At 38.0% G+C, this 26,690-nt stretch overlaps 6 protein-coding genes across 7 annotated transcripts; 4 read left to right on the top strand and 2 right to left on the bottom strand.

The window, feature by feature from the left end:
* Positions 1 to 283: 283 nt before the first annotated feature.
* Positions 284 to 4,264, top strand: LOC17898305 (U-box domain-containing protein 45). The gene is made up of 6 exons (XM_006306766.2): positions 284 to 575; positions 973 to 1,072; positions 1,319 to 1,504; positions 1,591 to 1,698; positions 1,829 to 2,985; positions 3,272 to 4,264. Exons 2-6 carry the CDS (start codon positions 1,022 to 1,024, stop codon positions 4,074 to 4,076), a joined length of 2,307 nt encoding a protein of 768 aa, XP_006306828.1. The 5' UTR covers positions 284 to 575; positions 973 to 1,021; the 3' UTR covers positions 4,077 to 4,264.
* Positions 4,265 to 4,460: 196 nt separating this feature from the next.
* Positions 4,461 to 9,400, top strand: LOC17897488 (probable pre-mRNA-splicing factor ATP-dependent RNA helicase DEAH4). Its single transcript, XM_006306844.2, has 16 exons — positions 4,461 to 4,881; positions 4,989 to 5,081; positions 5,174 to 5,278; positions 5,419 to 5,636; positions 5,754 to 5,806; positions 5,899 to 6,015; positions 6,150 to 6,241; positions 6,871 to 6,957; positions 7,245 to 7,459; positions 7,632 to 7,724; positions 7,808 to 7,931; positions 8,044 to 8,191; positions 8,283 to 8,352; positions 8,573 to 8,730; positions 8,889 to 9,064; positions 9,158 to 9,400. The coding sequence occupies exons 1-16, from the start codon at positions 4,682 to 4,684 to the stop codon at positions 9,306 to 9,308; spliced, it is 2,100 nt and encodes a 699-aa protein (XP_006306906.1). The 5' UTR covers positions 4,461 to 4,681; the 3' UTR covers positions 9,309 to 9,400.
* Positions 9,401 to 9,847: 447 nt separating this feature from the next.
* On the top strand, positions 9,848 to 10,753 carry LOC17900117 (putative CCR4-associated factor 1 homolog 3). Its single transcript, XM_006304425.2, has one exon. The coding sequence runs from the start codon at positions 9,848 to 9,850 to the stop codon at positions 10,727 to 10,729; it is 882 nt and encodes a 293-aa protein (XP_006304487.1). The 3' UTR covers positions 10,730 to 10,753.
* Positions 10,754 to 10,857: 104 nt separating this feature from the next.
* Positions 10,858 to 16,140, bottom strand: LOC17897333 (ATP-dependent DNA helicase Q-like 5). 2 transcript variants are annotated; one of them, XM_006303840.2, is made up of 19 exons: positions 15,118 to 16,140; positions 14,970 to 15,023; positions 14,714 to 14,826; positions 14,394 to 14,609; positions 14,240 to 14,318; positions 14,067 to 14,120; positions 13,911 to 13,985; positions 13,764 to 13,817; positions 13,630 to 13,674; positions 13,445 to 13,539; positions 13,228 to 13,357; positions 12,996 to 13,094; positions 12,823 to 12,878; positions 12,622 to 12,724; positions 12,006 to 12,134; positions 11,720 to 11,889; positions 11,527 to 11,551; positions 11,310 to 11,425; positions 10,858 to 11,221 (listed from the first exon to the last, which is right to left on the bottom strand). In XM_006303840.2, exons 1-19 carry the CDS (start codon positions 16,138 to 16,140, stop codon positions 11,125 to 11,127), a joined length of 2,733 nt encoding a protein of 910 aa, XP_006303902.1. In that variant the 3' UTR covers positions 10,858 to 11,124. The 2 variants fall into 2 exon arrangements, with proteins under 2 accessions (XP_006303902.1, XP_023633065.1); XM_023777297.1 differs by lacking the exons at positions 10,858 to 11,221; positions 11,310 to 11,425; positions 11,527 to 11,551; positions 11,720 to 11,889; positions 12,006 to 12,134 and adding an exon at positions 12,351 to 12,526.
* A 290-nt stretch (positions 16,141 to 16,430) lies between these two features.
* On the top strand, positions 16,431 to 18,240 carry LOC17899131 (putative UPF0725 protein At1g28500). The gene is made up of 6 exons (XM_023790195.1): positions 16,431 to 16,621; positions 16,831 to 16,977; positions 17,075 to 17,276; positions 17,368 to 17,507; positions 17,600 to 17,686; positions 17,777 to 18,240. Exons 1-6 carry the CDS (start codon positions 16,526 to 16,528, stop codon positions 18,080 to 18,082), a joined length of 978 nt encoding a protein of 325 aa, XP_023645963.1. The 5' UTR covers positions 16,431 to 16,525; the 3' UTR covers positions 18,083 to 18,240.
* An 805-nt stretch (positions 18,241 to 19,045) lies between these two features.
* Positions 19,046 to 24,562, bottom strand: LOC17897345. Its single transcript, XM_006303829.2, has 7 exons — positions 24,075 to 24,562; positions 23,479 to 23,819; positions 23,262 to 23,358; positions 22,841 to 22,958; positions 22,010 to 22,741; positions 19,922 to 21,779; positions 19,046 to 19,807 (listed from the first exon to the last, which is right to left on the bottom strand). Exons 2-7 carry the CDS (start codon positions 23,672 to 23,674, stop codon positions 19,359 to 19,361), a joined length of 3,450 nt encoding a protein of 1,149 aa, XP_006303891.1. The 5' UTR covers positions 23,675 to 23,819; positions 24,075 to 24,562; the 3' UTR covers positions 19,046 to 19,358.
* Positions 24,563 to 26,690: the final 2,128 nt, after the last annotated feature.

Genomic DNA, 26,690 nt, shown 5'->3' with positions numbered 1-26,690 from the left:
AATGCAAATCTAGTAATTTTTCAAAATCATTTGAAAAAAATACTAATGGAGTTGGATTAGTTAATGATTAAAGAATTAAAACAGAATCTTTTTATTTACAAAGAACCAAATAAAAAAACTTAATTAATATTATAAAATGAAAAAACAAATCTGTTGTGTGTACTTTGCGACCTTGCAATTGCCACTCGCAAGTTTTGGCTTTATTTTGACTTGAGAATAACTTCTCCTTTATTTTTTTCACTAATTTTATTTATTTTCTTCAACACAATACAATCCAAAAAAAAAAAAATCTCCAATCGGTATCAGATAGCTCAGAGCTCTCTCTTCTCTCTGATTGTTGGGATCGATAAAATTTTTGCCTTGATAAGCTCAGAAAACTTTGTAAATCAGACCCTCTTTGAAACCTACCCACAATACAGCTTCTCCAAGGACCATTTCCATATATTAATCATTTCGTTTTTTCACTAAATAGCTCTTCTTTTGATTCTCTCTGTTTTTTTGGTTCTGTGATCGACTTCTCTTTTTTATTTATTATGTCTACGTCTACCAGATGCAGATTAAAAGATTCATCTCTGGTACGTTTAAATTCCTCTGTTTTTTACTCTATTCAGAAAAAAATCTAGATGCTTTGTGTTCATCTGGGAGATTTGTGGTGGGGGAGAGGGGATTAACCAGATTTTTTCTAGAGGGGTTTTTGAGTTTTTGTTCTTGTGTTCTGATTTCCTCTGTTTCTTGATAACCAAGAATCTTTCTTTTCTTGTCTTTTTGGGTTTTTGCAGCTTATTTGTTTGTTAAAATGCCCCAACTAACCAGTTTTTGTTACCTTTTTCGTCTTCTTTGCTCTGTTCTTTATATACTTCTCTGGGAATAATACATTTGCATTTCCGGAACACACTGATCTGGCTTGTGTCTTCTATAGATTCGTTTATTTGTTAACTTCTCACTGATTCAGGTCCTTTTTTCTTCTTGTAGTATTGAGTTGTAAGCCGGTATAGAGCTGTTGTCATAAGATATTGAAGCAATGGATGTTAATGAGGTTGAAGAAAATTTCTTTGCCCCTGGTGATGCCAAGGTATCTGAATCAGACCTTCTTTTAGGTTTTTCAATAATGTTCTCTCCCCCCTCATACATTAAATTCTTGGTCCTGTATCTTGATGTCGATATGTATCCGTCTTTGTTTCAATTAATACTCTCTTCTGGTTCTTGATTTCGTTTGATTCATCCTGTGATGTACAAAAAGAGCTGTGCTGTCTTTTGTAATACGACTTACATATGGCTGCAAGTGTAAGGTAGTGGCTAAAAGATTCTTGTTTTTCAGCTACATGGAGAAATGTGTAATGCCCTTTCAGTGATCTACTGCAAGATTATCTCTATCTTCCCGTCGCTTGAAGCTGCTCGGCCGAGAAGCAAATCTGGGATTCAAGCTTTGTGTTCACTTCACGTGGTTTTAGAAAAAGTGAAGAACATTCTACGCCATTGCACTGAATCTAGTAAACTTTATTTGGTATGCTTTTATATTTATGTTTTAAAGATTTCAGAACCAATCAGTCCTTGTTGTGATTCTCGCTAACTAGCTGGTTTGACATGTAGGCTATAACAGGGGATTCAGTAGTTTTGAAATTTGAGAAGGCCAAGTCTTCTCTTACAGATAGCCTTAGGCGTGTTGAAGATATAGTCCAACAGTCTATTGGATCTCAGGTAGTTAGTTCTTCGTGTTCCCGTATCTTGCTACTCTTGTTTTCTTCTCCCATGGCAACTGGAGGGAGCAGAGAAGCGATATCTCTAGAGTTCAGTGCTTTTATTTAAACCTGTATATCATACTTTGCAGCTTTTGGAGATTTTAATGGAATTAGAGAACACCGAGTTTTCACTTGATCCATCAGAGAAGGAAATTGGCGATCAAATCATTGGATTGCTGCAACAAGGAGGGAATTTTGAGAGCTCATCTGATAATAATGAACTTGAGGTTTTCCATCAAGCTGCTACTAGACTAGGCATCACCTCTTCAAGAGCAGCTCTCACAGAGCGAAGATGCCTCAAGAAACTCATTGAGAGGGCTCGAATGGAGGATGACAAGAGGAAAGAATCAATAGTGGCTTATCTATTACATCTCATGAGGAAATACTCAAAGCTATTCAGAAGTGAGATCTGGGACGACAATGATTCACAGGGTAGTAGTTCATTGCCTTGTTCACCAACTATTCAGGGTTCTCTTGATGATGCCCATGGTCGTGCTTTTGACCGACAGCTGTCAAAACTGAGTTCCTTTAATTTCAGATCCTGCAATAACCAGAGGAAATCTGTGCAGATGTCTGTTCCGCCAGAAGAACTGAGGTGTCCGATATCTTTGCAGCTTATGTACGACCCTGTCATCATCGCGTCTGGACAAACGTATGAGAGAATCTGTATCGAGAAATGGCTTAGCGATGGACACAACACATGTCCCAAAACTCACCAGCAGCTCTCTCATCTATGCTTGACGCCTAACTATTGTGTCAAAGCTCTAATTTCTAGCTGGTGTGAACAGAATGGCGTGCAGGTCCCTGATGGACCCCCTGAGTCTCTAGACCTTAACTATTGGAGGCTGGCGTTGTCTGTGTCCGAGTCCACCGACACTCGATCAGCAAAAGGTGTTGGTTCTTGTAAGTTGAAGGATATGAAGGTGGTTCCTTTGGAAGAGAGTGGAACCATTAAAGAGGAAGCTTGCGAATCAGAATACCAGGAAGATCAAGTTACTCTTGTTGAAAGATGTACGGAATTGCTGACCACTTTGAGTGCAGTTGATACTTTAAGGAAGAAATGTAGAGTTGTTGAGCAAATTAGAGTTTTGCTAAAAGATGATGAGGAGGCCAGGGTTCTCATGGGGGAAAATGGGTGTGTTGAAGCATTGCTTCAGTTTCTGGGATCAGCTCTCAACGAAAACAACGCTTCAGCCCAGAAAGTTGGGGCCATGGCTCTTTTTAACTTGGCTGTGGACAACAACAGGTACTCCTTAATTTCTATATTCCTGTTCGTAACTTTATGTGAGATAATGATGTCATGTTTTTCTCTCTCAATGATCAAGCTCATAAGTACAATTAGTCTAGTATATGCTATACACGTTCAGTTGCGCGTTACTACCAAATATGTTTTGTATTCGCGATCACTATTATTTCGGAATACCAAAATATTTACAAGTGCGCTAAGAATTCAACAACAAAAGATAAATTGGGTCATTCTTATCTTAAACTGGAGAACTAAATCTCATTTATGTGATTTTTTCGAATTTCAGGAATAAGGAGTTGATGCTAGTATCAGGAATAATTCCTCTGCTAGAGGAAATGCTCTGTAATCCACATTCGCATGGTCCAGTTGCCGCACTTTATCTGAACCTCTCATGTCTTGAAGAAGCAAAGCCCTTAATAGGTTCAAGTCTGGCAGTTCCTTTCTTGGTGAATCTTCTTTGGACTGAGACTGAAGTCCAATGCAAAGTCGATGCCCTTCACTCCCTTTTTCACCTTTCCACCTACCCTCCCAATATCCCTTGCCTTCTATCAGCTGACATTGTAAATGCGCTACAATCACTCACCGTCAGTGATGAGCAACGATGGACAGAGAAGTCCTTAGCTGTTCTATTAAATTTGGTTTTGAATGAGGTAGGAAAAGACGAGATGGTTTCAGTACCTGGGCTTGTAAGCAATCTCTGCACTATTCTTGACACGGGTGAACCAAATGAGCAAGAACAAGCTGTTTCTTTGCTTCTGATTTTATGCAATCACAGCGAGATCTGTAGCCAGATGGTTTTACAAGAAGGAGTGATACCTTCTTTGGTATCTATTTCCGTAAACGGGACTCAAAGGGGAAGGGAAAGAGCACAGAAGCTACTAACACTATTCAGGGAACTGAGGCAAAGGGATCAAACCCATCTCACAGAACCACAGCATACAGAAGTCACAAGCCCCGAGGGTGGATTCTCTGTCGCTGCAGCCGCTGTAACAGAGTCAAAACCGCAGTGTAAATCAGCCTCGAGAAAGAAAATGGGAAGAGCATTCAGTTTTCTATGGAAAAGCAAGAGCTTCTCAGTTTACCAGTGTTGAGTCATGTTTTTATTACCTTTAGTTGATGTAAAGTTGTACTATGTTTTCCCCATCTCAAGACTTAATATCTCTTTTTGAAAGTCTTGGAGGTAAAAAAAAAAAGATGCTTGTATAGGTGTATGTAGCTTATATCCAAGGATTTTTGGGTCCCCGTTATACAAATTGCAATGTAACTACTGTATGTACTACCATGTAGGCTATCTAACTTTGATGAGAGAACTAAGAATTGGTTTACTCTAAAAGCAAATTTGTTATAAATTAAAGGACGAGATATGAAATTCATAAAATATAAGAACAAGAGCCGCTGAACGAGAGAGAGGGTTTCGTGTTACGCTTGTTTTCATTTTTCTCGCTCTCTCAAAATGTGCAATCCCCAAATAATATAGAGGGAAGAGTTTTGAATCGAAGGTTTTAGGAAAATTGTGTTTATTCGAAATTTCTCGTAGTGCCGGAATGCGATTAGGGTTACGGTGTACTGTGAATCTATCGCGTCGTTCGCCGGAGTATGAATTTTGCTGAAGCTAAGTAGAAATAGCAGATATAGTTTCATTTTTCGTCGATTGCTGAACTTGGTAGGTTCTGTGAGTGGAGTGTATCTCTGTGATATGGCGAATCTTCCGATCCTTCAATTTGAAGAGAAGATCGTGGAAACAGTGGATAAGAATCCAGTGGTAGTTGTAATTGGAGAAACTGGTTCCGGGAAGAGTACTCAGCTCTCGCAGATACTTCATCGGCATGGTTACACAAAATCCGGCGTCATCGCCGTTACTCAGCCCCGACGTGTGGCTGCCGTTTCCGTGGCTAGGTGATTTTTGCCGTTCACTCTCGCATTATTCTCATCTTGAGTCTTTTGTTGGTCTTTTAAGATGTCAGAACATCTTAGAAGTTGTTTTTTATGGCTATGGTCTTCAGGCGGGTTGCACAGGAGCTTGATGTACCTCTTGGAGAAGATGTTGGTTATGCTATACGTTTTGAGGACAGAACTTCGAGCAAAACACGCATTAAGTAATGGAAGATGTGTAAATGTTTAGCGTTAATCAAAATCTCACATGATTCGTCTTTGGTTTCCTCATTGTGGATTGTTTTCTTGCTCCCAGATACCTCACAGATGGAGTTCTACTTCGTGAGAGTCTTTCAAATCCAATGCTTGATGATTATTCTGTAATCATATTGGATGAGGCTCATGAGAGAAGTTTAAACACGTAAGGTCTTTTCTGTAGTCATATTTGATCTCCGTTTCTCAGTACCTTTTATCGTAACATTGTTTAGTATAGCATTAAGATCTCATTCAGATAATCCCAAAAGCTCTAGAATATATCTTAACTTGGTCCATTGTTATCAGGGATATTCTTTTGGGTTTAGTGAAACGGTTGGTTAGAATCCGCAGATCCAACTTTAAAGTTCTTATAACCTCTGCAACACTTGACGGTGAAAAGGTTTCTGAATTCTTTTCGGGCTGCCCTGTGTTGAATGTACCTGGGAAATTATACCCCGTGGAAATATTATACAGCAAAGAGCGTCCTGTCAGTTATATTGAGTCATCTCTGAAAGTAGCAATTGGTATGTTCAAGGGCGAGTGTTTTTGTTGTCATTCAGTTTTATCTGGTTTATCTTACTTGATTACTTTTGACACGATTTTCCCCTTACATTACAAAAAAACCTTGTTGTTACTTGTAGATATACATGTTCGTGAGCCAGAAGGTGATATCCTAATCTTCATGACTGGACAGGTCTGTTTCATTTCATTCAACTTTATTTTTTGAAATCTGGCAGAACTATCTAGATTCTTGTGTCATGTCTTACTCTATCTTGGTTTTAATAGGATGATATAGAAAAATTAGTATCAAAGCTAGAGGAAAAAGTACGAAGCTTAGCAGAAGGATCCTGTATGGATGCTATTATTTATCCTCTTCACGGTTCTTTACCACCTGAAATGCAGGTAAATATTTCTAGAATCTCAGTACAGAATATTGTACCCAGATCCATTTGTGAATTTTGCTTCTGGGCAATTGAGATATCTTGGTGATCTCAAAAGGTTTTGGTAATTTGTCTTGACTTTCACCACTTATGCAGGTTCGTGTATTTAGTCCTCCTCCTCCAAACTGCCGCAGATTTATTGTTGCTACAAATATTGCTGAAACTTCTCTTACTGTGGATGGGGTTGTGTAAGAAACTTAAAACCTAAAATTTATTATGTTATTTTTTGTTTTCATGTCTGGTATCTAGCGTATGTCACTTATTTACTGCATACATATTGATACTTTTATCATGTTGTTGTTAAGTCAGGTCCTGTAAGAAGCTGAATAAAAGTATCATTCAATAGTAATCATGAAGATTGACAACTGCAATAGTGTAATTAATGGAATTAAGCAGATATATTTGACGCCAGCAACGTTGTTTGTGATTATATTTGCTCCTTTTAGTTTACTTCACATGTCAGTACATGTTCACAATCACGTCTATGGGATATATATTTGGAGTTTGACTTAAAACAGGTGATTGAGACATTTATTAAGGCTAGATGAATAGGTCGTGCCATCTCTTTTTCAAGCGATCTAAAACTGAATTAAGTATGAGAATATTACATATACTGCGTTCTTGAATCTGCTTGTTAGTTCCGATTGTCCTGTCACGGTTGCCGTTAGTCATCTTTTTCTTTTACTACGACTGGTAGTCAGTCATCTTCGTGTGTATCAGGTGTTCATGTATGCATTTTAAGCAAATTTTTTAGGTAATGTTTTGACAATTTGGAGATCGATAGTATCCTCAGCCTATCCCTGTTTTTCTCTGACAGGTATGTGATTGATTCTGGGTATGTGAAGCAAAGACAATATAACCCATCAAGTGGAATGTATTCTCTTGATGTTATTCAAATTAGCAAGTAAGCAAATAAGTCTGGTTCAACCTTCATTCATGTCATTAAATGGCCTGCTATATATGAACCTTGTATTAATCTATTGGTGCATATAGTGAACTTGTAGTTGATGTGGGATGATAATTATAGCCTAAACTAGAAAAGATTTCTGCAATTGGCTCAAAAAGGAATTATAGTGGTTCAATAGAACCTCATCATATATAACATTTTTGACTCAGGAATCCTAGTGGTTTCTTACTCAAGTTTTCATCGAGCTTCTATTTGCTTATTGTTGTTTCATTGTGGTGTTCCAGAGTGCAAGCTAATCAACGTGCTGGACGTGCTGGCAGAACAAGACCTGGGAAATGTTATAGGTTATACCCATTGGCAGTCTACCGAGATGACTTTCTTGATGCAACAATTCCTGAAATACAACGGACTTCTCTTGCTGGGAGTGTTCTATACTTGAAATCGTTGGATCTTCCCGATATTGACATTCTCAAGTTCGATTTTCTTGATGCTCCTTCATGTAAGAACTTATTTTTATCTGGAGCTAGATGCCTCTTATTAATATTTCCACAAAATAAATGGATTGATGGTTTGTGGTGCACAATCTGCTGTTTTTCTTTTTGGTTTGTAATATTTCTGAATTTCCAGTGAGATAATATTTCTATGGTTTACCTCCAATTTATAATATTCAGCTGAGTCATTAGAAGATGCATTGAAGCAACTGTATTTCATGGATGCAATTGATGAGAATGGTGCAATAACAAGTATTGGTCGGACAATGTCTGGTATGTTTTGGCGCACTTTTTAACTGTGTTCTTTTTTTAGTTTGAGCTGTTATTTCATACTGAGCATATTTGTGGTTCAACAGAGCTTCCACTAGAACCATCATTGTCAAGAACATTGATAGAAGCGAATGAAAATGGTTGCTTATCGCAAGCTCTAACAGTGGTTGCGATGCTGTCAGCAGAGACTACACTTCTTCCTGCTAGAAGGTTAGTTTTTTCGATCTACAATTCCCTGAGTCAGATTATGAAATTTTAAAATTACATTGACTAGTACAGATGTGTCAACAATTGTCATTATGGTTTGTGCTTTGTATGACAGTAAACCCAATGACAAGAAGAGGAAGCATGATGATTCTAATCTTCCTGATGGATCCGGATATGGTGATCACATTCAACTGCTACAGATTTTCGAATGTTGGGACCGTTATAATTATGATCCTGTATGGTGCAAAGAAAATAGCCTGCAGGTAGTTGTTCTAGTCTCTTTTAGTACATTATTACATAGGTTCCACATGCCTTCAGAAAGAAAGATAACTTTTGTTGAAAAATAATTTGCAGGTGCGAGGGATGGTGTTTGTCAAAGATGTTAGAAGACAATTATGTCAGATTATGCAGAAGATATCCAAAGGTTGGTATGGTTTCATGACACAACAAAATACGCATAGAATCAACTTAATACTCACTCAATGGCTTTCACCTTTCACCCCTAAAGGGTGTTATTATACCTCCTATGGAACCAGAATTTATGTCAACCTCTCCCTTCCTTTCCCTTGTCACATGCGATAGTTGGGTGTGTCATAATTTCTAATCAACCATCACTAAAATAATTGGTCTCCTTGACAAACTAGATCGATTGGAAGTTGGTGCACATGGAAGGAACTCAAGCCGAGACAACTACATGAATTTGAGGAAAGCTCTATGCGTTGGGAATGCAAACCAAATTGCTGAGAGAATGCTTCGTCACAATGGATACCGGACTCTTAGTTTTGCGTCCCAGCTAGTCCAGGTATTACTTCTCAAGTCTCCTTTTATCTGTTGCAGTGTAATATTTTCTATTATATCATTAGCTCAGATTTGTAGCAAAACTGCAAACTAAAGTAGGATGTCTAAGTTATCCAGTCTGGTGCGATCATCCACATGTTGATTTTTCTCGGTTGATTCTAGGTGCATCCATCATCTGCGTTGACTGCTGGAAACGACGGAATGTTGCCTAATTACGTAGTGTACCATGAGCTGATCTCAACCACACGGCCGTTCATGCGTAATGTTTGTGCAGTAGAAATGTCATGGGTGGCTCCTATCAAACGAAAGATCGATAAATTAAATGTCAGAAAGTTGAGGTAACATATACAAACATTTTACTCTTACTACTTAAGTCCAGTTTTGTTCTAGCGTTCAGTAATTGATTGGTATTTGTCTAACCTGTGATGTAGCGGTGGACCGGCTTCTTCTATCAAAGAAGCTGAGCAGAAGACGGAGTTGCCGTCTAAGAACGATGAAGAAACACCTGCAGCTACTGAAAATGTGGGGAGTCGGATTGAAGCAGCGAGAGAACGGTTCCTTGCTCGCAAAGGACAGAAATAAAATTTGATGCTTGAAACGTAAATGCAAAACTCATAACTATAACCCAATTTAGTTTTCCCATAAAGAATAGAAAAGAAAAGATTTCTGATGAAGAAGATTTTATATAATAAAAAAAAAAAAAAAATGGTATGTTCTTCAAGTATTTTGTTCAAAGTTGGTATGCTTTAAGCAATGAGCTCCCAGAAAGAAAAAAAAAAAAAAAAAAGGTTTTCTGGAATTAGAAACAGAGTGAAATAAGGGAAAATAGACTTTAATTTTGTAATATGAATCTAATTTGGTTTTTAGTGTTAAAAAGTGTAAACAGGCCTTTTCTGGGCCTTTAATATATATATGAGTAATGGGAAACTCGTGTCGAACAAGAAAGGAAACTGTTTCCAGTAAATGGAAAACTCATAAATCTTTCTCTCTCTCTCTCTCTCTCTCTTGGTTCATATAAATAATAACCTAACCAGGCAAAAACTCAGGTTCATTAATCGCTTTTTCTCTTGCCGAAGCAGTTTCTGTCGAACGCGTTCTTGGTTTTCTTTAAAATCAGAGAGATGAAGAAAAGTAGTGGCGAAGTTTGGAGATGGAACAAAGAAGTTGAGATGAATGCAATAAGCGATGGTTTGAGAAATTGTTGTTTCATCGCTGTAGATACAGAGTTCCCTGGATGTTTAGTGGAGACTCCCATAGAAGCGAGTGAGGAGTCTCGGTACACAGACATGATATTTAACGTCGACAATACCAAACTGATTCAATTGGGTTTTACGATGTTGGACGGTCAAGGAAGAACCCTTGGAACATGGGAGGTTAATTTCTCTGATTTTGATGAATCCAAGGACGTCAAGAACGAGAAATCTATCGCGTTTCTTAGAAGTCATGGCCTCGATCTGGACAGGATAAGAGATGAAGGAGTTGGGATTAACGAGTTCTTCTGGGAGTTTTCTAACATTCTTATGGACAAGGACAAGAAGATTAGTTGGGTGACTTTTCAGGGATTGTACGACGAGGCTTATCTAGTTAAAGGCTTCACCGGAGGAGGACCGTTGCCTGAGTCTCCACAAGGCTTTGCGGAAGCTGTCGAGACGCTTTTGGGAGATGTCTTTGACGTCAAGAAAATAGCTCGGCTATGCAGCGGGTTAAGTAGCCATTACGGACTACAGAAAATAGCAGATGCGTTTCAGATGAAGCGTGTCGGAAAAGCTCATCACGCTGGCTCTGACAGCGAGCTCACGGCTCGTGTCTTCACCAAGATGGCTTGTGGTCTGCATGATGCCCAAAAGAGAAGGCAGAGTCTTTTTAGAGCTGATCAGCAATATCAAGATCAGCTTATGATGACTACAAGTTATTTACCACAGCTGCCCCCGAGCCAGATACCGATGAACTTCGATGCTTACCCGCCTTTTGGTGGTTACTTTGGGTTGCCGGCCAAGGAATGAACTCACTATGTATGATCTAATGTTAAACATGACTGCAGCTTGCTATGTACATATTCTATTTTATCAAATCTTTCTTTAAATACAAAGATTAAATATTTTCTTGTCGATCAAAAAAGTTCTCAGCATTGTCAAGTAACACAATTTCTCTTTATTAGGTATTTTAATGAATCTTAAGTTAGAATACAGCTTTAGATACAGACAAAGCAAGGGCCATTTTCTAGATATAGTTAAAAGCCTCTTGTTCTCTCATGTTACATCTTTGTCTATTGCTAACTATCATTTTCATCCGAACTGGGCTGAAGAATATGAGAACCTCTTACCTGTGATTCACTATGATTCTCTTATTTATTGGTCAAGTTGCTGTGTAACGTCCGTGTCCCACTTGATATCGTCTTCTATGTAGCTAAAGCAGCATTTCTGTCTACAAAATTGAGAAGCTCTGTTTGTGCCGCTTCCATTATCACACGGAAGTCTACGCTCATATACCTTCCCCTGCAAAACCATATTTCAACCAAATCACATATACAATCATCAAACAACTACTTGCATGGCTTGGTTTAGATGATGATGATGACTGTACCAGAAATGAGTCTTGGACCAGACTGAATTTGGAAAAGCTGGACTTCCAACTCCATGCATTATTCTTGCTATGGCTCTTGGGGTGAATTTGGCCTGGCGATTACTCTGCAAAAACACCTGTTTTACCCTCCACAATATTAACTAATCATTCTTTGGATACATGGCAAAAAAATAAAAAATAAAAGCATAAACTACAAGGTGGCTTCTTGGATCTTCACCTTTATGTCTGCTCGTAGAAAGGCGCTGCATCCACAATATAAGTGTTGATCAATTTAATGCAAATATAACTTTAACAAACCAAAATAATTGGGGGAAGGTATGTGACAGTCCCAGTTTTAATTTCTTTTTTTGCTATGCACTATTCAAAATTTGAATAAAGATGTGAACAGAAGTGAAATATCTTGTTAATACCAATTCTGAGTCGTCTTGCTCGGAGTGTCACACTTTTCGTCACCATTGAAGTAATCCAAAATTCTGGTTTGCAGGCTCAGTGTTTGCTTGGCACCAAAACTAAGTTCTGAAGTGCTGGAAACATTTATCGCAGCCACCGCTGCACTAGACATAATATCCAGTTTTCTCACCTATATCAAATGCAAAATTATCGCTACATATAAGCACACATGTCGGAACTTAAATCAAGATAAACCATGAAAAGGTCTGGAGCTGTTAGCTGCAGTTGATAAATTTAAGAACTTACTTTGCAACTTTCAATCTCTGTGAGCCACTTGGTAAGATGACTGGACAATGAACATATTTCCTTTGGGAGTTTTAAGATTGTGTAACAAAAGGCGGGGTCCTTCAACTCGTAAGTTACTTCCCCCTTCATCTACAATGATTTTAAGGACATATTAAAGAACACGATATTAACAGTGCTAGAAAATCAAAGCTCAAGATCAAGTACTCAACATCATCAATTAGAGATCAGGAATATCAGTTAAATTGATGAGTTCAAGTGGAACTCACACGAAAGAGTTCTTAACAGAACAGAAGCAATTGTGTTTTCTCAGTAAAGCCTACACCAATAGTCCATAGAGAGATAGAATCAAACTTTATCACAAAACAATACTAAATAAGTATCTCTTCTATATTGTACTAGATTCATATTTTCCTGAAGATAATTTATGCGTCTATCAGTTCTGGTTAATTCATATGTCCTTCCGTTCTGTAGACTTAGTTTTCTTCTTCACTTTTTTATGCATGCAATTCAAGTATGGCCCCCTAGTTTAGATAAATATGGTTATTAAGATGAAATGAAACTTAAGATATCTGGTACTAAGCCAGATATTCATATTTGAGAGAAAAGTGGTACCAACCTTCAGAGCTTGAATCTCAGCCAAGACATCTGTTGTTGCAACATATATACTAGAGGCCACAGCTGGTATATCGAAGACATGCAACCCTTGCTTCACGTGAGACCTAGAAACAACAGAGAAGTCTTGAGAAATGCTGCAACTATAATACTTCTACAGAATCGATTGACCAGCAAACCTGAAGAAAATGAATAAAATACTTACTTCTTCAGAATTGCTGCAACTATGGTATTTCGTGCAGCCAGAGTGTCTGGAGAAGACTGCACATATAGCATAACAATGTTCTGAGCATCAGAAGTCTCGAGCATACACCATAAATTAAAAAATATTGGAACTTGTCACTAAACAGGAAAGTATTTAGCTAACAGCTTCCCTACCTTGTGGAAATTCAAAGTGCAACAGACGTTAAGTTGTGGAAACATACGTAGGTATTGCACTTCTCCCAGCTCCAAATGTGTCAAAATTGTTTGCATAACCTGCCAAATCCACAATGCAAATTCAAAATATGTTTTCTAAAATAATTTTTTCCCCCAACCACCTCACAAGATCAAACACTTAATAATATAAAGGTAATGGGTTTCACGATTGACATTCATTTTTTTGAAATACCTCTTCCTTCATGTCAAATTTATGAGAGGCAGATTCAATGACTAGTGAGCGTATCTTCTCATGTTGCTTTGTTTCAGTGGAAAACACATGGGTGAGAAATTTTCCAACTGCATATTCATCGACACCATCACTGAAGAAGAAGGGAAAAATCCAAAGGTAAGCTAAAATTACTCTAAAACTCAATACCACGACAGATGGTAGTTCCCACACCAATCACCTGTGTGAAAGACTCCGAAGCTTTAGATATGTGTCATTATCATAAAAGAGACGGCAATAAGACAACCGCCCATCGCGACCAGCACGTCCAATTTCCTGTAACATTTACAATCAGTTTCTCGAGAACCTTATATGCACACTGAACACTAAGCTTGAAAAGGAACCAGGAAACAAAAAATCTTAAACCTGAACGTATTCTTCCAAACTTCCTGGCACGCTGAAGTGGATTACCTAAAGCCGACTCAGAAAATTTAGAAGCATGTATACTACAAGTACTTGAAGATATGTTCAAGCCTGCTAAGGGTTTGCATTAGACTTACAGCTCCAACATCTCCCTTGTCAAGTCCCATGCCGAATGCCACAGTAGCAACAACCTTCCATAAAATAAAACGTATTTGAATACTGACATCTGCCTAACTTTCAGTGGTACTTTGGACGTACAAAAATTAGTGAACTTGTTTTCTTACCACTCTAATCTTGTTGGAACAAAATGACTCCTGTATGCGAACACGGTCCTTCGCAGGAAGACCACTGTGATAACCCTAGATAGATCAATTTAAGATTGATTAGAGAGTAATCAGCCATAGATACAGGTATATAGGAGGTTTTTAAATGGAAACAACCTTTGCATTGATGTTGTTATCGCGTAAATACTTGCTTATCATGTCAGTTTCATACTGCGCAACCACAGCCCAAAGTTGCTTAAGTTAGCATCATGCGTGATGATACAGTAAGAAATCAAAAATGTTTTTTTGTAAAGCGTGAAAAAGAATTGTAGATAATTAAGCACTTTCACCTGAAATTTGCAGTACACAATGATGCTTCTAATCTCCTTATATGGATGAGACTCCATCAAAATCAATAGATCTTTCATTCTGTTTGATTTCAGATCTAACTTAGTTACAACAAGAGGAGGAGAAAAAACGTGAAAATATAAACAAAGCACTTACCTGTTAGCTCCACTCATTGTAACAGACAGCTCAAAATTGTCTCTCAGCTGTGACTTCTGAATAAGATTGGTTGACGGTATCTCTAGTGCAGACATGACAGCTTGAAGAGTCATGGTAGTGGCGGTTGCAGTCATTGCAAGAATACAATCTGCTTTGAGTTCAGAAAACAGCATTGATGCCTTGAGTCTCATATATGAAGGGCGGAAGTTATGAGACCTGTTTAGAATATCTCTTAATAACCAAGACAAACATAATAAGGAAATGCAGTAGATACAACAGTCAACAGAGAAACGCAGTCTACCAGTTGCGAAGAAGCTCACCATTCTGATACGCAATGTGCCTCATCCACAACAACAAGTGACACAGATAAAGACATGCGAAACATTGACAAAAATTCTACATTCAGAAGTCTCTCGGGAGATACAAAGAGGACCTGAGATTAAACAATAAACCCAATTTAAAGGTATTTCCAAATCAAATACTTTCCATTAGCTCTATCCGTGGCTAGGTTCCTTAAACAATAGCACGCAGTCTTATCAAAAAGAAAGCCGTCCAAAATTTGCAAATAGAACACACCTTTATTATGCCTTCTTTAAGTTTCCGCAATGTTTCTGTTGCTTCCTCAGGTCTCTATTGAAAACAATCCCCAAAGCAGACTCCATTAGAAACTACTACTAAAGACTATAAAATGACATCAATACAAAGAACATTTTGTGGCACAAACCTGGCTGCTGCTCAAGAGACCACCCTTAATAATTGAAGGCAAATGCTTCAACTGATCGATCATCAACGAAACCAAAGGACTCACAACAAGCGTGATTCCCGGAAGAATCATTGCCGGAATCTGGTAGCAGAGAGACTTACCAGCACCAGTAGGCAATACCAGCATCGTTGAACTCCCACCAAGAACCATCTTGATCGCCTGCAACTGGCCATCTCGAAAAGAATCATAACCATACACTAAATTCAACAGCGTCGTCAGATTGTCATCAGAAGCCTCAGTCTTCACAGCAAGAATCGCATCCTCTACAGAGCTAATAAAACCATTAGCTTCATCTTCTATCTGTTTCTGCAAATCAGACTCTTCCTCCAACAAGGGTTCGCCTTCACCGTCAGCTTCTTTCTTTTTGTATCTCTTCCCTCTGAAAGCGTAATTGCTTCTAGATTTGGAGACGCCCTTGTATTTGCTGGGAAACTTCTTCCCTCTCTTGCCATTTAAGTTCAATTTCACGAAATTACCCTCGCCGTTACCGGTGGTACGAAACACCGGAGGCTTCACCGACGGAGAAGTTATAGTATCGGTGATGAGATTAGGAGGCTTTCGCCTAACGGGTTTTGGAGGGGCGTTCACTACAACCACCTGAGGTGGATCCGGCACAAAATCGACACCGTCCGATTTGAGTTTCTCATCAGATGTAAAAGAAGCTCTGCTGCGGAGTCTGGAAAAGGACGATACGGAAAAAGAAGAAGAAAACGTAGCGGGTCGGGATTCGCAGATCCGGAAAGGGAGATTGGTAAATAATGGAGATGGAGGAGGAGGAGGAGTAGGAGGAGTAGAGGAAGACGGTAGTGGAGCATTCGGAGGCGGGTGAGTAGGTGCTTTGGGATTCGAGCGAGAGGTAGAAGACGTAATTTTCCGGGAGACCAGTGGCACATACTTAGGCGGTGGTCGCGGGGGAGATGGCGGTGAGAGTCGGGGAGGGGTGGCGGAGACATGAGAACCATCGGAGTCTGAATCGGAATCCATGAGAGGTTTTAACCTTTTAGTGAGAAATTGTGAATTTTAATTAAGGTCAATACCATACCGCTCTTTCTCGTTTTCCCGCCATTAATTTATTTTCTAGTTCACAATTTCTTTCACATGATGTAATAACGAATAAGTGATTTACATACTTTTAGTTTGTTTTTTTTTCTTAAAATAAATTCGTTCTATCCTCTTTATTTTCTTTAGTTATTAAATTATTTCAGTATATTTATTCTCTTTAGTTAAAAAATTGAATTTACATATATTTTTTAATCAATTATTTGGTTTACTCCGACTTAAGGGGTGTAGGGGCCATTAGGTCGCCTGGATCGATTAAAAAAGAGAGAAAAGCAGCCAGACCAGGCAAGGCACGGAGGCGGAGGAGAATATGCCGACGGAGGATGAGCATGATGATTATACTATTACGGCGGAGGAATACGACCGTCATATGAGTGATTACTGGCGTGTAGTGGCGGAATCCGAGGTAATTTTTTAATCTTCGTCTTCTTGTTCAGATAATATCTATGATGTCGAATTGTTATTAACCTTAACCCTGATCATCCTAGTTCTCTTAGTAGCTTGTAAGTTATTCGATGATAGGTACGGTTCTATTGTCTTGTTTATGGGATTGCTATATGTTGTAATTAGATGAAGCTCGGGTTTCTATACTTATAACACTTATTTTGGTCTTAGGGCTTCGATTGCGATGAGTATGAAAGTCCAGTAGTACTTACTGCTGCACTGCTTCCATTCGACTGTCAAGATGGTTCTCGTTATCCTTATCCACTCTTGGTCAAGCGTTATGCTTTGTTGGGCCTTCATCGTTACAATATTTTGGAGGTAACTAATTAACTATATACAAGTCTCTCCTCTCTTCTTTTGGTGCTTCATGATCAACATTGATTGTCCACATTTTTAATGTTCTCTTTTCATCTAGGGGTCATGCTTCCACCTCGCTACCCTACAGAAATTCAACAGGACAATGAGCCGTATGGCTTCCTACTACCTTACTTTTCTTGCACTCGATCCAACTATCTCATCGCAGGAAACCACCTTTCAAGTTCGAGTTGATGAACAAGCATATACCAGTTTGGATTTGACTGTTTCTGTTGCTAGACCTAAAAAAGATAAAAACACAGGTGACTTGTGGTGCATTGTTCAATTTTTTTGTTAATACAAGTCCAAGAGTATAAAATCAATTCTTACTTGCTGGTTAATAATGTTGCCTAGCGGCGTCTGCGACCACCAACAAGGTCTTCATACCTCACTTTCATGCTAGCGCACTATCAGATGATAGTGTCTTCCAAGGTGAATTACCTGATTGGCCAACAGAAGATGCTTTGAATGATGATAGAAACGGGTTTTACGTGGTAAGATTATTATTATTATTATTAAGACACAGCATCAGTTTTGTTTTGCTCATTATCATTTAAGCAGTGATACGTTTTTGTTGCTTTTGAAGCTCAAGGAATCGGAGTGGCGAATCACTGATTGGATTTCTCTTTATTTGGAACTTTTGATTTGTTCAAATGATAAAGGGCTCTTTGGTGTAAGTTTTTTTGTTTTGTTTTCTTGCATATTAGCGACATACCATGACTGTTGTTAATAATTATTAACACCAAAACTGTTGTTAATGCAGATAGTGCAGAGTGGTCTCTCCCAGGTTCAGATTCTGAAAGTGGCGATACAAACTGAGGAAGAAGATCAGAAGCCCCCAAGTGGGAGACTCAATGCCAGAAGGGCACATGTCTACATAACTTTTCAGGGCTTGGCTAAGTCCCCATCGCTTGTTGAGATTGGTGAGCACGTTGAACGCAAAGCTATCATTAGAAGAGTCATCGATGCATGTTCGGGATTCTTGACCCTCACGGGTAAGTTTTGGAGTGGTAAAGACACCGAGCAGAGTTCTACTTCTATGACTCTCCAGAGTGGAGAAAAAGACTAGAGTTTTCGAAAACGATCTCACTTAGGCTAGGTGTTTAGCCATGGTTGAAGTGGATTACCTAAAGCCGACTCAGAAAATGTAGAAGCATTTATACTACACTAGTTAGCCCTGGGCACGAAGCGAATATTCGAAAAATTTGTGATATTTGTTATTTGTTTTGCCTCGACCGAATAGTTGATTTTGCTATTTGCTTCGATTTGTAAATTTTCGAGTATTCGGAACTTCAAATATTCGAATATTTTTTGTAATATTTGCGAATTACTTGCTCCGCTTCGCTTCGACCCATCTAATTTTTTTTTTGAAACTAAAAACATATAGTACATAAATATAAAGTGCAAAATATGAAATATTAGAGGTTTTTATTTGACATGTTTTCAAAATAAGAAGGAAATGTAACCACCGTCCATAGAATTCTCACATTTTATTTTTAATAATGATTTTTCTAGTAAAGTTTTATTTTCTTAAAAGCAACATTTAGCAAAAAAATAATAATAATAATAACCAAACGAGCTAAAATATAATAATTTGAATAATAGTCCTATCAAATATATACCCAAATCTATAAATACACATATTATTTATATATTATATAATAATTTATATTTATACATATATATAAATATATGAAGCGAAGCGGATATTCGGCATTAAAAAAATGAATATTTGTTATTTGCTTCGGTTTTTACGAATATTAGATTTTCATATTTGCTTCGGTTCAATATCTTATAGATATTTGAATTTTTTTAATCGAATCGAAACGAATATCGAAGCGAAACGAATCTAACGAATATTTTGCCCAGGGCTAACACTAGTGCGAGTAGTTGAAGATATGTTCAATGCATGCTTAGGCCAAATTAATGTCGAGCGAGAAGAACACTTATTGTGTGTTTTGAGTATCGTTATAATTTGAGTATTTTTGCTGAAAAAGACTACATATGCAACCACAAAGAAACAAAGAAACAATTGAAGAATCCAATTTTCAGATAAACCAATACATTCATAAGAAGGAGCAGATTGAGTTACATAAGAGTTTTTATTGGTACATATCAAGATAATAATAATCAAATCAAAACAAAAACTTTACAATTCATGCCACTAACCCGGCAACCCAAATCGTGTTTATCCTTCTCTCACAAATTAGCTGCAACAAACGTAAATACACTAAACTCTTAGAAAAGAAAAAACAAACAAAACCCAAACAACAACAAAAATAAACAACCACGAAACTTTATGAACAAACAACTTAAAAATGTACTAGTAAAACCAAAAAGAAATATCACATTATTGAGCAATTGCATTTCGACTCCAGCTTAGGAGGAGGTTTCAAGTTCTCTCCTTTACTAGGAGGAACTCCAACGTTACGTATCATCACTGCTTCACCTGCATTTTCATCATTCTCTATCTGTACTTCTTTAAACTCCTCTGTTTCCGTTTGCTTCCGACACGCTTTTGCAGATTTGGAACTCTTTTTCTTTGCCTTTGTTCCTCCGCCAAGTCCATAACTACTCCTGTTCGCATTCGACTTTCCAAGTACTGTCACTGTTGGATGCAACCTTTCTTCTTCATTTGGCACATCCTTTGATTTATCAACTGCTAATGTTGCAGCCTGGTACACTATATCATGAACAATGGAGCTGCAGAAAAGTATTGTATCAGTCGCTTCTTCCAGCGTGAGGCTCCTTGGCTCTTTTCCATCAGGACACTCCACAACCACGGTTGACTCGTCTGCATAGAGCAAGAAACCATGTCTCAACTTCGTAAGGTTGTAAGAAAATGTATATTACAAAAAGCAGAAGAAGCAGTGAGATGCCAGTATCAGATGAGCAAGCGAGTAAATACCTAAAATTTCATTTACAGGAACCATGGAGTTGTGGTGGTCCACAGAAGCATGTGCCAAACTCTGTTTTGAGCAGTCATCCACTGCATTTTGGTTGCATTCTGACTCTGGAATTTTACCATGAACCACTACACCAGGTGTCTCGGGTTCACAACTCTCAGATTCTATTTCTAAGGCTGTCGTGGTGGATAAACCGTGAGGCATTTCGTTTCCATCATTTTCTTGAAGCCTAGAGTGATCATTCATTGCGCTGTCATCAGTGATAGGTGATGCTCCTAAATCCGATGTGCTCCTTACATGTGCCGGTGATTCTCTTATCTCTCCTTTGTTTATCACAGTGTTGGCTACATCATCTCCATTTTCACAACATCCATCGTCAGTTACCACCGGATTATGCTCTGCCAGATAACCAACTACATCGGCTGAAATACCAACTAATCCAACGCTTTCACCGAAACCAACATTCATCACATTGGTTTCTCTACACACGGAATCTTGGGTTTCTATGTGAGTTTCATCGTGTGTACATGTCATTTGGGCAGCACAAACTTCAAAACTGTCCTCTGGCATGACATTTAGAGCCTGCAAAGCATGGCTTGACATGCCAGATGAAAATGACATAGTGCTCAGGGACTTGGAGTTGGTATCATACCTATGAGTCTCCAAGTCAAGTGTACTCCCGCTTCGCTGTCGTATATGGCTTCCCTTTCTTATAGAGGAACCATAATCCCAGGATGAAGATGCAGAAGCAGTTTCTGTGGAGCTTCTAAGACTAATACTTCTATCCCTTAAATAAGAAAATCCCTCATATGATCTGGTGAAACAACTTGAGCTATTAGCTTGAATAACAGGTGACTTCATACTGACCGATCTCTTTATAAGCAAAGGAACATCTCCACGTCCTGAAGACCCAATCTTCACATCATGCTGCTTATCAGAAAGCCGAGTTTCAGAATCTTTTGTGTCTGTACTCAATAGACCACAGCCAGTGGATGACTGAGTTCCATCCTGGTAATTGAGCGTATCTACAGTTTCCTCTTCCAAATCCCTGGAAATAGAGCTCTCATGCAGATGATATTGTTCTTGCTCATAGGAATTATCACACTGCTCAATCTTTTGTCGTGTCTCCATCATTTCTGCCTCAACCATAGCAGCAGGCAGCGATTCTAGCACATTTATCATAGGAATATTTTCAACATATGACTTGTTTTCATCAAAAATTTGCTGAGACTGCTTTGGGGAATTTTCATCAAGAACTCTTATTGTTCCAGGAGAATCTGTTTCCGCAAAACTGTGCTCCTCCCTGCACTCTGGACAAATTTTTATCTCGCTTCTAGTTGCTTCAGGGGCACGATAGTGAGAACCACATCTACCACAAACCTCCATAGTTTCAAGAGCGACCCCTTCTAAAATTTCATTGCCTACTTGGAAACTACCATGAGTCGAACTGTCATCAACATCAAAAACATGGTGGCTGACCTCCTCATTCACGCTAGACTCGCATTCAACAGCATAAACTTGATCCATATCACCAAGCTGATCACTGAAAGAACTCTCATGACTCTCATGTCTACTACCTTCATTTGATAATACCATGCCAAAGGCCGTACTTTCTCCATGTTTATCAAGATACGCCAAATCTTCAGCTTCAGACTGGAATACAGGGATTGGATCAGTCCCTTTGGTATCTGGCATGAATCCTGTAACTTGGCCAGAACTTGAACTGCTCCCCACTGTTGCAGTAGAATGTCTTAGCATAATGTGATGGTAAGACGAACTACCTTTCCCAGAATAAATGCCTGTGCTAGGAAGGCTAGAAGCAAGAGGCCTAAACATGCTATGATGGCTTTTAGGATGATCCTGCAGGATAAATGTAGATCATAAATATCGTTTGACATATCTCTGCAAATTCAACAAGGGGAAATTACGAAAATCTCTGTTAAAGTTTTGACAGCTGGTTCTAAGTTAGAAAACTAAGCCACGGGTGCAAACATGTTGATACAAGCAGTGTAAAACATGAACTTTTTGAAGGTAATGAAAAATCCTACAATCGTGGAGAAAATAAAAGTGGTATGCTGCTTAATGTGTACCATTTGACGAAGAGCAGACTCAAACGGCCTTCTTGGTGCTGAACCGGGTGACAGTAATTTTGAAGATCTAGAAGTTCTACTGTTGGGAGAAAGGCTAGCTCGTTTTGAAACTGCACGTTCGGAGCCACCTACAGGAATAGACTGTAAAGAATGAAGATCATCATCTCCAGATGATGCTACAGAGCCTTTACTATGAGAACTAAACCGATCACGCTCATGACTGTGAGATGAACTGACACTTCTGGAAGCACTTGGAGAAACAGATTTTCTGCTGCGTGTTGAAACTGCATCCCTGCCATTTCTGGATGCTGGCGAGGAACCTCTTACATAGGATGCTGGTCGATCACCCAAAGAAGTTCGGAGATTTGGAGGTGCATCCAAGGAGAAACCAGGAATGTTTGACTGCCACACTTTTATTTTGGGTGAAGGAGAGTTGCCTCGACTAGAACTGACTGGAGAAGTTCCCCTGACAACTGGCGATGCCGAGATAGTTGACCCAGTGCTCATCCTTCGTGAAGTTGGGGTCGGAGATCTTGATACAGGTCCTGAGAGTTTCCCTGGAGTAGGAGAAATCCTCCTAACTGGGGTAGCTGATCGTCGACCAGACGCCGGACTAGGATGGCGTGCTGAAGATTGCCTTCCCCTTATCTGCTGCATATTGTCAGCCCGAGGTGATGTGCTTAAGCGATTTGGGCTTGCACTGCCCTTACTACTACGTCGGCTCTTCTCCATCTACACATATACATAGTATATTAGGAAGTGCAAGTAGATCTGATCTGAGATCGACGGCGTTATACATAGAATAAAATTCAATTTAGTATAGATGTATACCGTGGATGATCTAGATAACGAAATTTGACTCTGTGGTCTCCCTCTTCTAACAACACTAGCTGCTGGCGGTTGGTCATCCAATGAAGGAAAAAGTGGTGTGTCTGGAGGCGTCAGCAACCTTTCATTGGTAACACAGTAAGATTTGTAAGACCATGAGTGAAAACAACAGGAAATATATAGGCATCCAAAAGAGCAAAACACAGATAACTACAGTTGTTGACAAAAAAACAAAAATTTACAAGTATTGCCAACAAGAAGATTATGAAATCAGAAGTAAACGTCTTTGAGTATTACTAAAAGTTAGGAAGATAACCGATTTAAATTCAATCTCGATTGGCCTTATAGATAATTATACGGATAAGTTGCATCAATGAACATGAAAGAAAATAAGAAACGATCCAAGTTAAATATGAAAAGGTACCAATCATAGTCATTCTTATCTCCCTCTGCAGTGAGCAATCTGCTACTCTCTCCTTGAACAGGAATAGTGAACTCCGAAAAGTGCTTCAATTTTGTAGCTGGAGATAAATGTCAAAAATAGAAAGGAAAAAGAATTCATGTCAGATGACTGAAGGAAGAAACTCTCTTTAAGTCCAATCATTTCACAAAACAACACAGCCAGGGAGAAAAAAACTTACAAAATGCATCTTCAAGATCATCAGATGACTGAAGCAAGAAACTATCTCTTTCTTTGTCTTGCATCTCATTAAACAAGGCAAGATCGTCGTCTTTATCTCTGAATAGTATCCCATACTCAATGCTGTGTCCTCGTCTGTGTTTCTTCCCAGGAAGTTCCCTCCCGGGAGAGCATCTCAGTGCCGGGGAAGGAGGCATCTCTACTATCCTAACTACTGAAGACACAACAAACGCTATCCCGGTAGACCACAATTCACTTCTGGCCAATAGGAGCGTCTTATCCGATCACAAATGAATCCAAACATATATATCTCTGAAGCTCAACGGTCTTTAACTGAAACACCTGAAAAGAAGCAATAGTCATTCAACTAAGGGATACTTGATAAATGGGATCAGCTTCTCAAGACAGAAAGTCAAATCTTAACACAAAAACCCAGAATTAACCTAAAGACCCAAATTGTTTCAAAATTAAAAATCAACTCCATAACAAAGTAAGATAGTTCTATGATAGAAACCCTAGTTCCAATCCTTCAATAACTTGCTCTAATTGCAACTGGAGCTCGCCAATTTCTACCATTTGCAAAAGCTTCAGACTTACCAAAAAAAACACAGAAGCCTCTTGAGAAAAAAGAAAGATCTCGGCCTAAAGGATCAAACCCAGTTCCTCAAAAAGGCCGAAACTTGAAAACAAGGAAGGAGCTTAATCCCCGTACAGATCAAAAGAGCAGAGACCCAAGTGAGATCGATTCCATTTCCCAATTTTTTCGCACACTTTCCTCTCTCTCTTCCTCAGTGAAGAAAAATGTTAGAATTGGTATAGCATTTAGTTTGCTTCCTCAGAAAGAAGCACCAAATCTTCGATTCCTTGCCCCCCTTCTCTTGTTTCTGCGAACTTGTCAGATTTGCTTCTTTGCACCGCAACAAAGCTGCTACTAGCTAATCTCCCTTTTTCTCTTTCTTCTCTCTCTCTCTCTCTTTCTCTCTCTATGATTCTTCTTCTTCAGAGTTCTCTTTTCTCGAGCTTTTTGGGGCTTTTGTGTTTATGTGATCGTAATTACTTCTGGAAACCGTGACCGAAGCTCTGATTAAAGGCAGAGCCTTTGGATGCAGACGAAAGAGCTCATTCTGATAACTCTTTTCTTTTTTTCTTTTCTTTTTTCACAACATTTACCATTCAAGTCCCAAACTTAGTGTAATTTTCCTAAATCGTACATCAGGCTACTAAATGTCTATAAGTAACCCAAATTGAGGATTAAAATTAATTTTATTTTAACTTTTACTAGTAAAAATAATATGAATGATTTAAACACTATATAGATTATTATGAAAGTAATGGATTATGGTAAGTTTTCAACCATATTTATACTAATTATGCTATATTGTTATTATTATATAATAAGATGATTATAGTTATGTGTTTGTCTGAATAGAAATATGAACATTTTCTATATGATAGAGTTGGTGTGTGATGATTGATGAAGTCATTAACGTATCTATGCTTCCTGATTCGGAGGATTTTTAAAATATTAAAGTTTTTGGAATTTGTTTTGGAACTTATTCAAACAAGTGGTAGGATTTTTAAGTATATTTTTAAAAGTTTTGGGGCTCTTCTAAAAACTACTGCAAGAATGGAGTATCATTTTTTTTATGGAACATTATCTTTTTTTTTTTAATATTTTTTTGGTTTTGGGGTTTCAGGTGGCTTAAATATTCGTCCAGTTAGTAGTATTAGTATTATTTATGTATCACGTAAAATTATAAAACGAACTGACTTCAATTAATAAAGGTCAAAGATAGATTCACTATTACGCAATTATGGATCTTATCTCTTTTTATTATTGGTCCTAATAATGGCGGCATTCTAACTAATTATGTTCTTAAATTACATTATATATAAATATGGGTTTTTTTTGCTGTTATTTAGTTTATCTTGTTTTTGGTGTTTGTTGATTGTTTTGTTTTTGTGAGAAAAACTTAAAATATGTTTTCACAATGATGTGATAGAACAGGAAAAAAAAGAAGAAGATATATATGTCTTTTTCGAAATATTTTGCTTGAAATGTGTTAATAAAACCGAACATATAGAAGAAAAAAAACCCAAATCTAGAATCATAGAAATAAACTTAAGATGAGTTCCGATGAATGCTTTTTAATATCTTGAATCATATCTACTTTTCAATCATCATCATCATCATAAAACAAAATGCCTCTGCCCCCATAATAAACAAAAGAAAGTTGAGTTTTGTTGTCTATGTGTTTTCTAAAATTTTGATTTGTGGCTGCTTTTGATCATCAAGCAATGTCGTTTGACTTCAAGAGAAAAAATGGGAGTTGTATCGGCCAGAACTTGGTGTAGATAAGCCGAGTTTCTATGTGTCGAACTCGATCTTGAACCCACGCATCCTTTGTACCTTTTTTCAATGGGATCTGATTCCCAAAAATGCTAAGTATACTACTAACAAATGGCCGAACCTGAAAATTATCTTCATATGAATTGTCAAATTTTAACACATTTCCTGTTTTTTTTTTCATACACTAGTTATTTGAAAAGACATATAGTATTGAACACATCAGTTGGGAACATTATTTGAGATTTTAAATTACTCATATATAAATGTTGATAACATTCTAAATTCTAATTAATCTTGGAAACAAAAATTATTTGCAACTTTCTTTTCTTTCTGTGGTCAGAAATTTTGTAAGCTTATAAAAAGTAACAAAATGATATATAGTTAGACAAAAATATGATACTCGTGAACTGCATATGAGAAAAAGGTATAATTTTCTTGATTTGAATTAAAAAAAAAAAAGAAGTCATATAGATTTCAAGATTTCAACTGAACTAAGTCGCCTAGTACTTAATTAAACATCCAGTTAGGTTTTATAATTCTTCTGGTCATGGTTTGTTTTTTTTTGGACACTTTGACATTGTGTAGTAAATGACAAGAGTTGATGATGACTATAAAAACAAACAAAATGTTTTTAACGTTTACTCAATTACAAGTGTCTGTATAAACCGGGTCGGACATTCTTGAATATTTTGCCGACAAGCGGGTCGGATCCAAAAGTCGACACACGATGGCAATAACCAACCAATAGGGAGGTTATGATCGATCGTGAGACAATCCACTTAATGATTAAGCTTAATTAGCTAAGCTAGTTGTAATAAAAACATATTTAATCTCTTACTAATAATTAAAAAAATTAAGGTGAC

The sequence above is a fragment of the Capsella rubella genome, unplaced genomic scaffold (assembly GCF_000375325.1).
Source record: "Capsella rubella cultivar Monte Gargano unplaced genomic scaffold, Caprub1_0 scaffold_1, whole genome shotgun sequence".
Taxonomy (NCBI): domain Eukaryota; kingdom Viridiplantae; phylum Streptophyta; class Magnoliopsida; order Brassicales; family Brassicaceae; genus Capsella; species Capsella rubella.
This window is presented reverse-complemented; position numbering and strand designations above follow the sequence as displayed.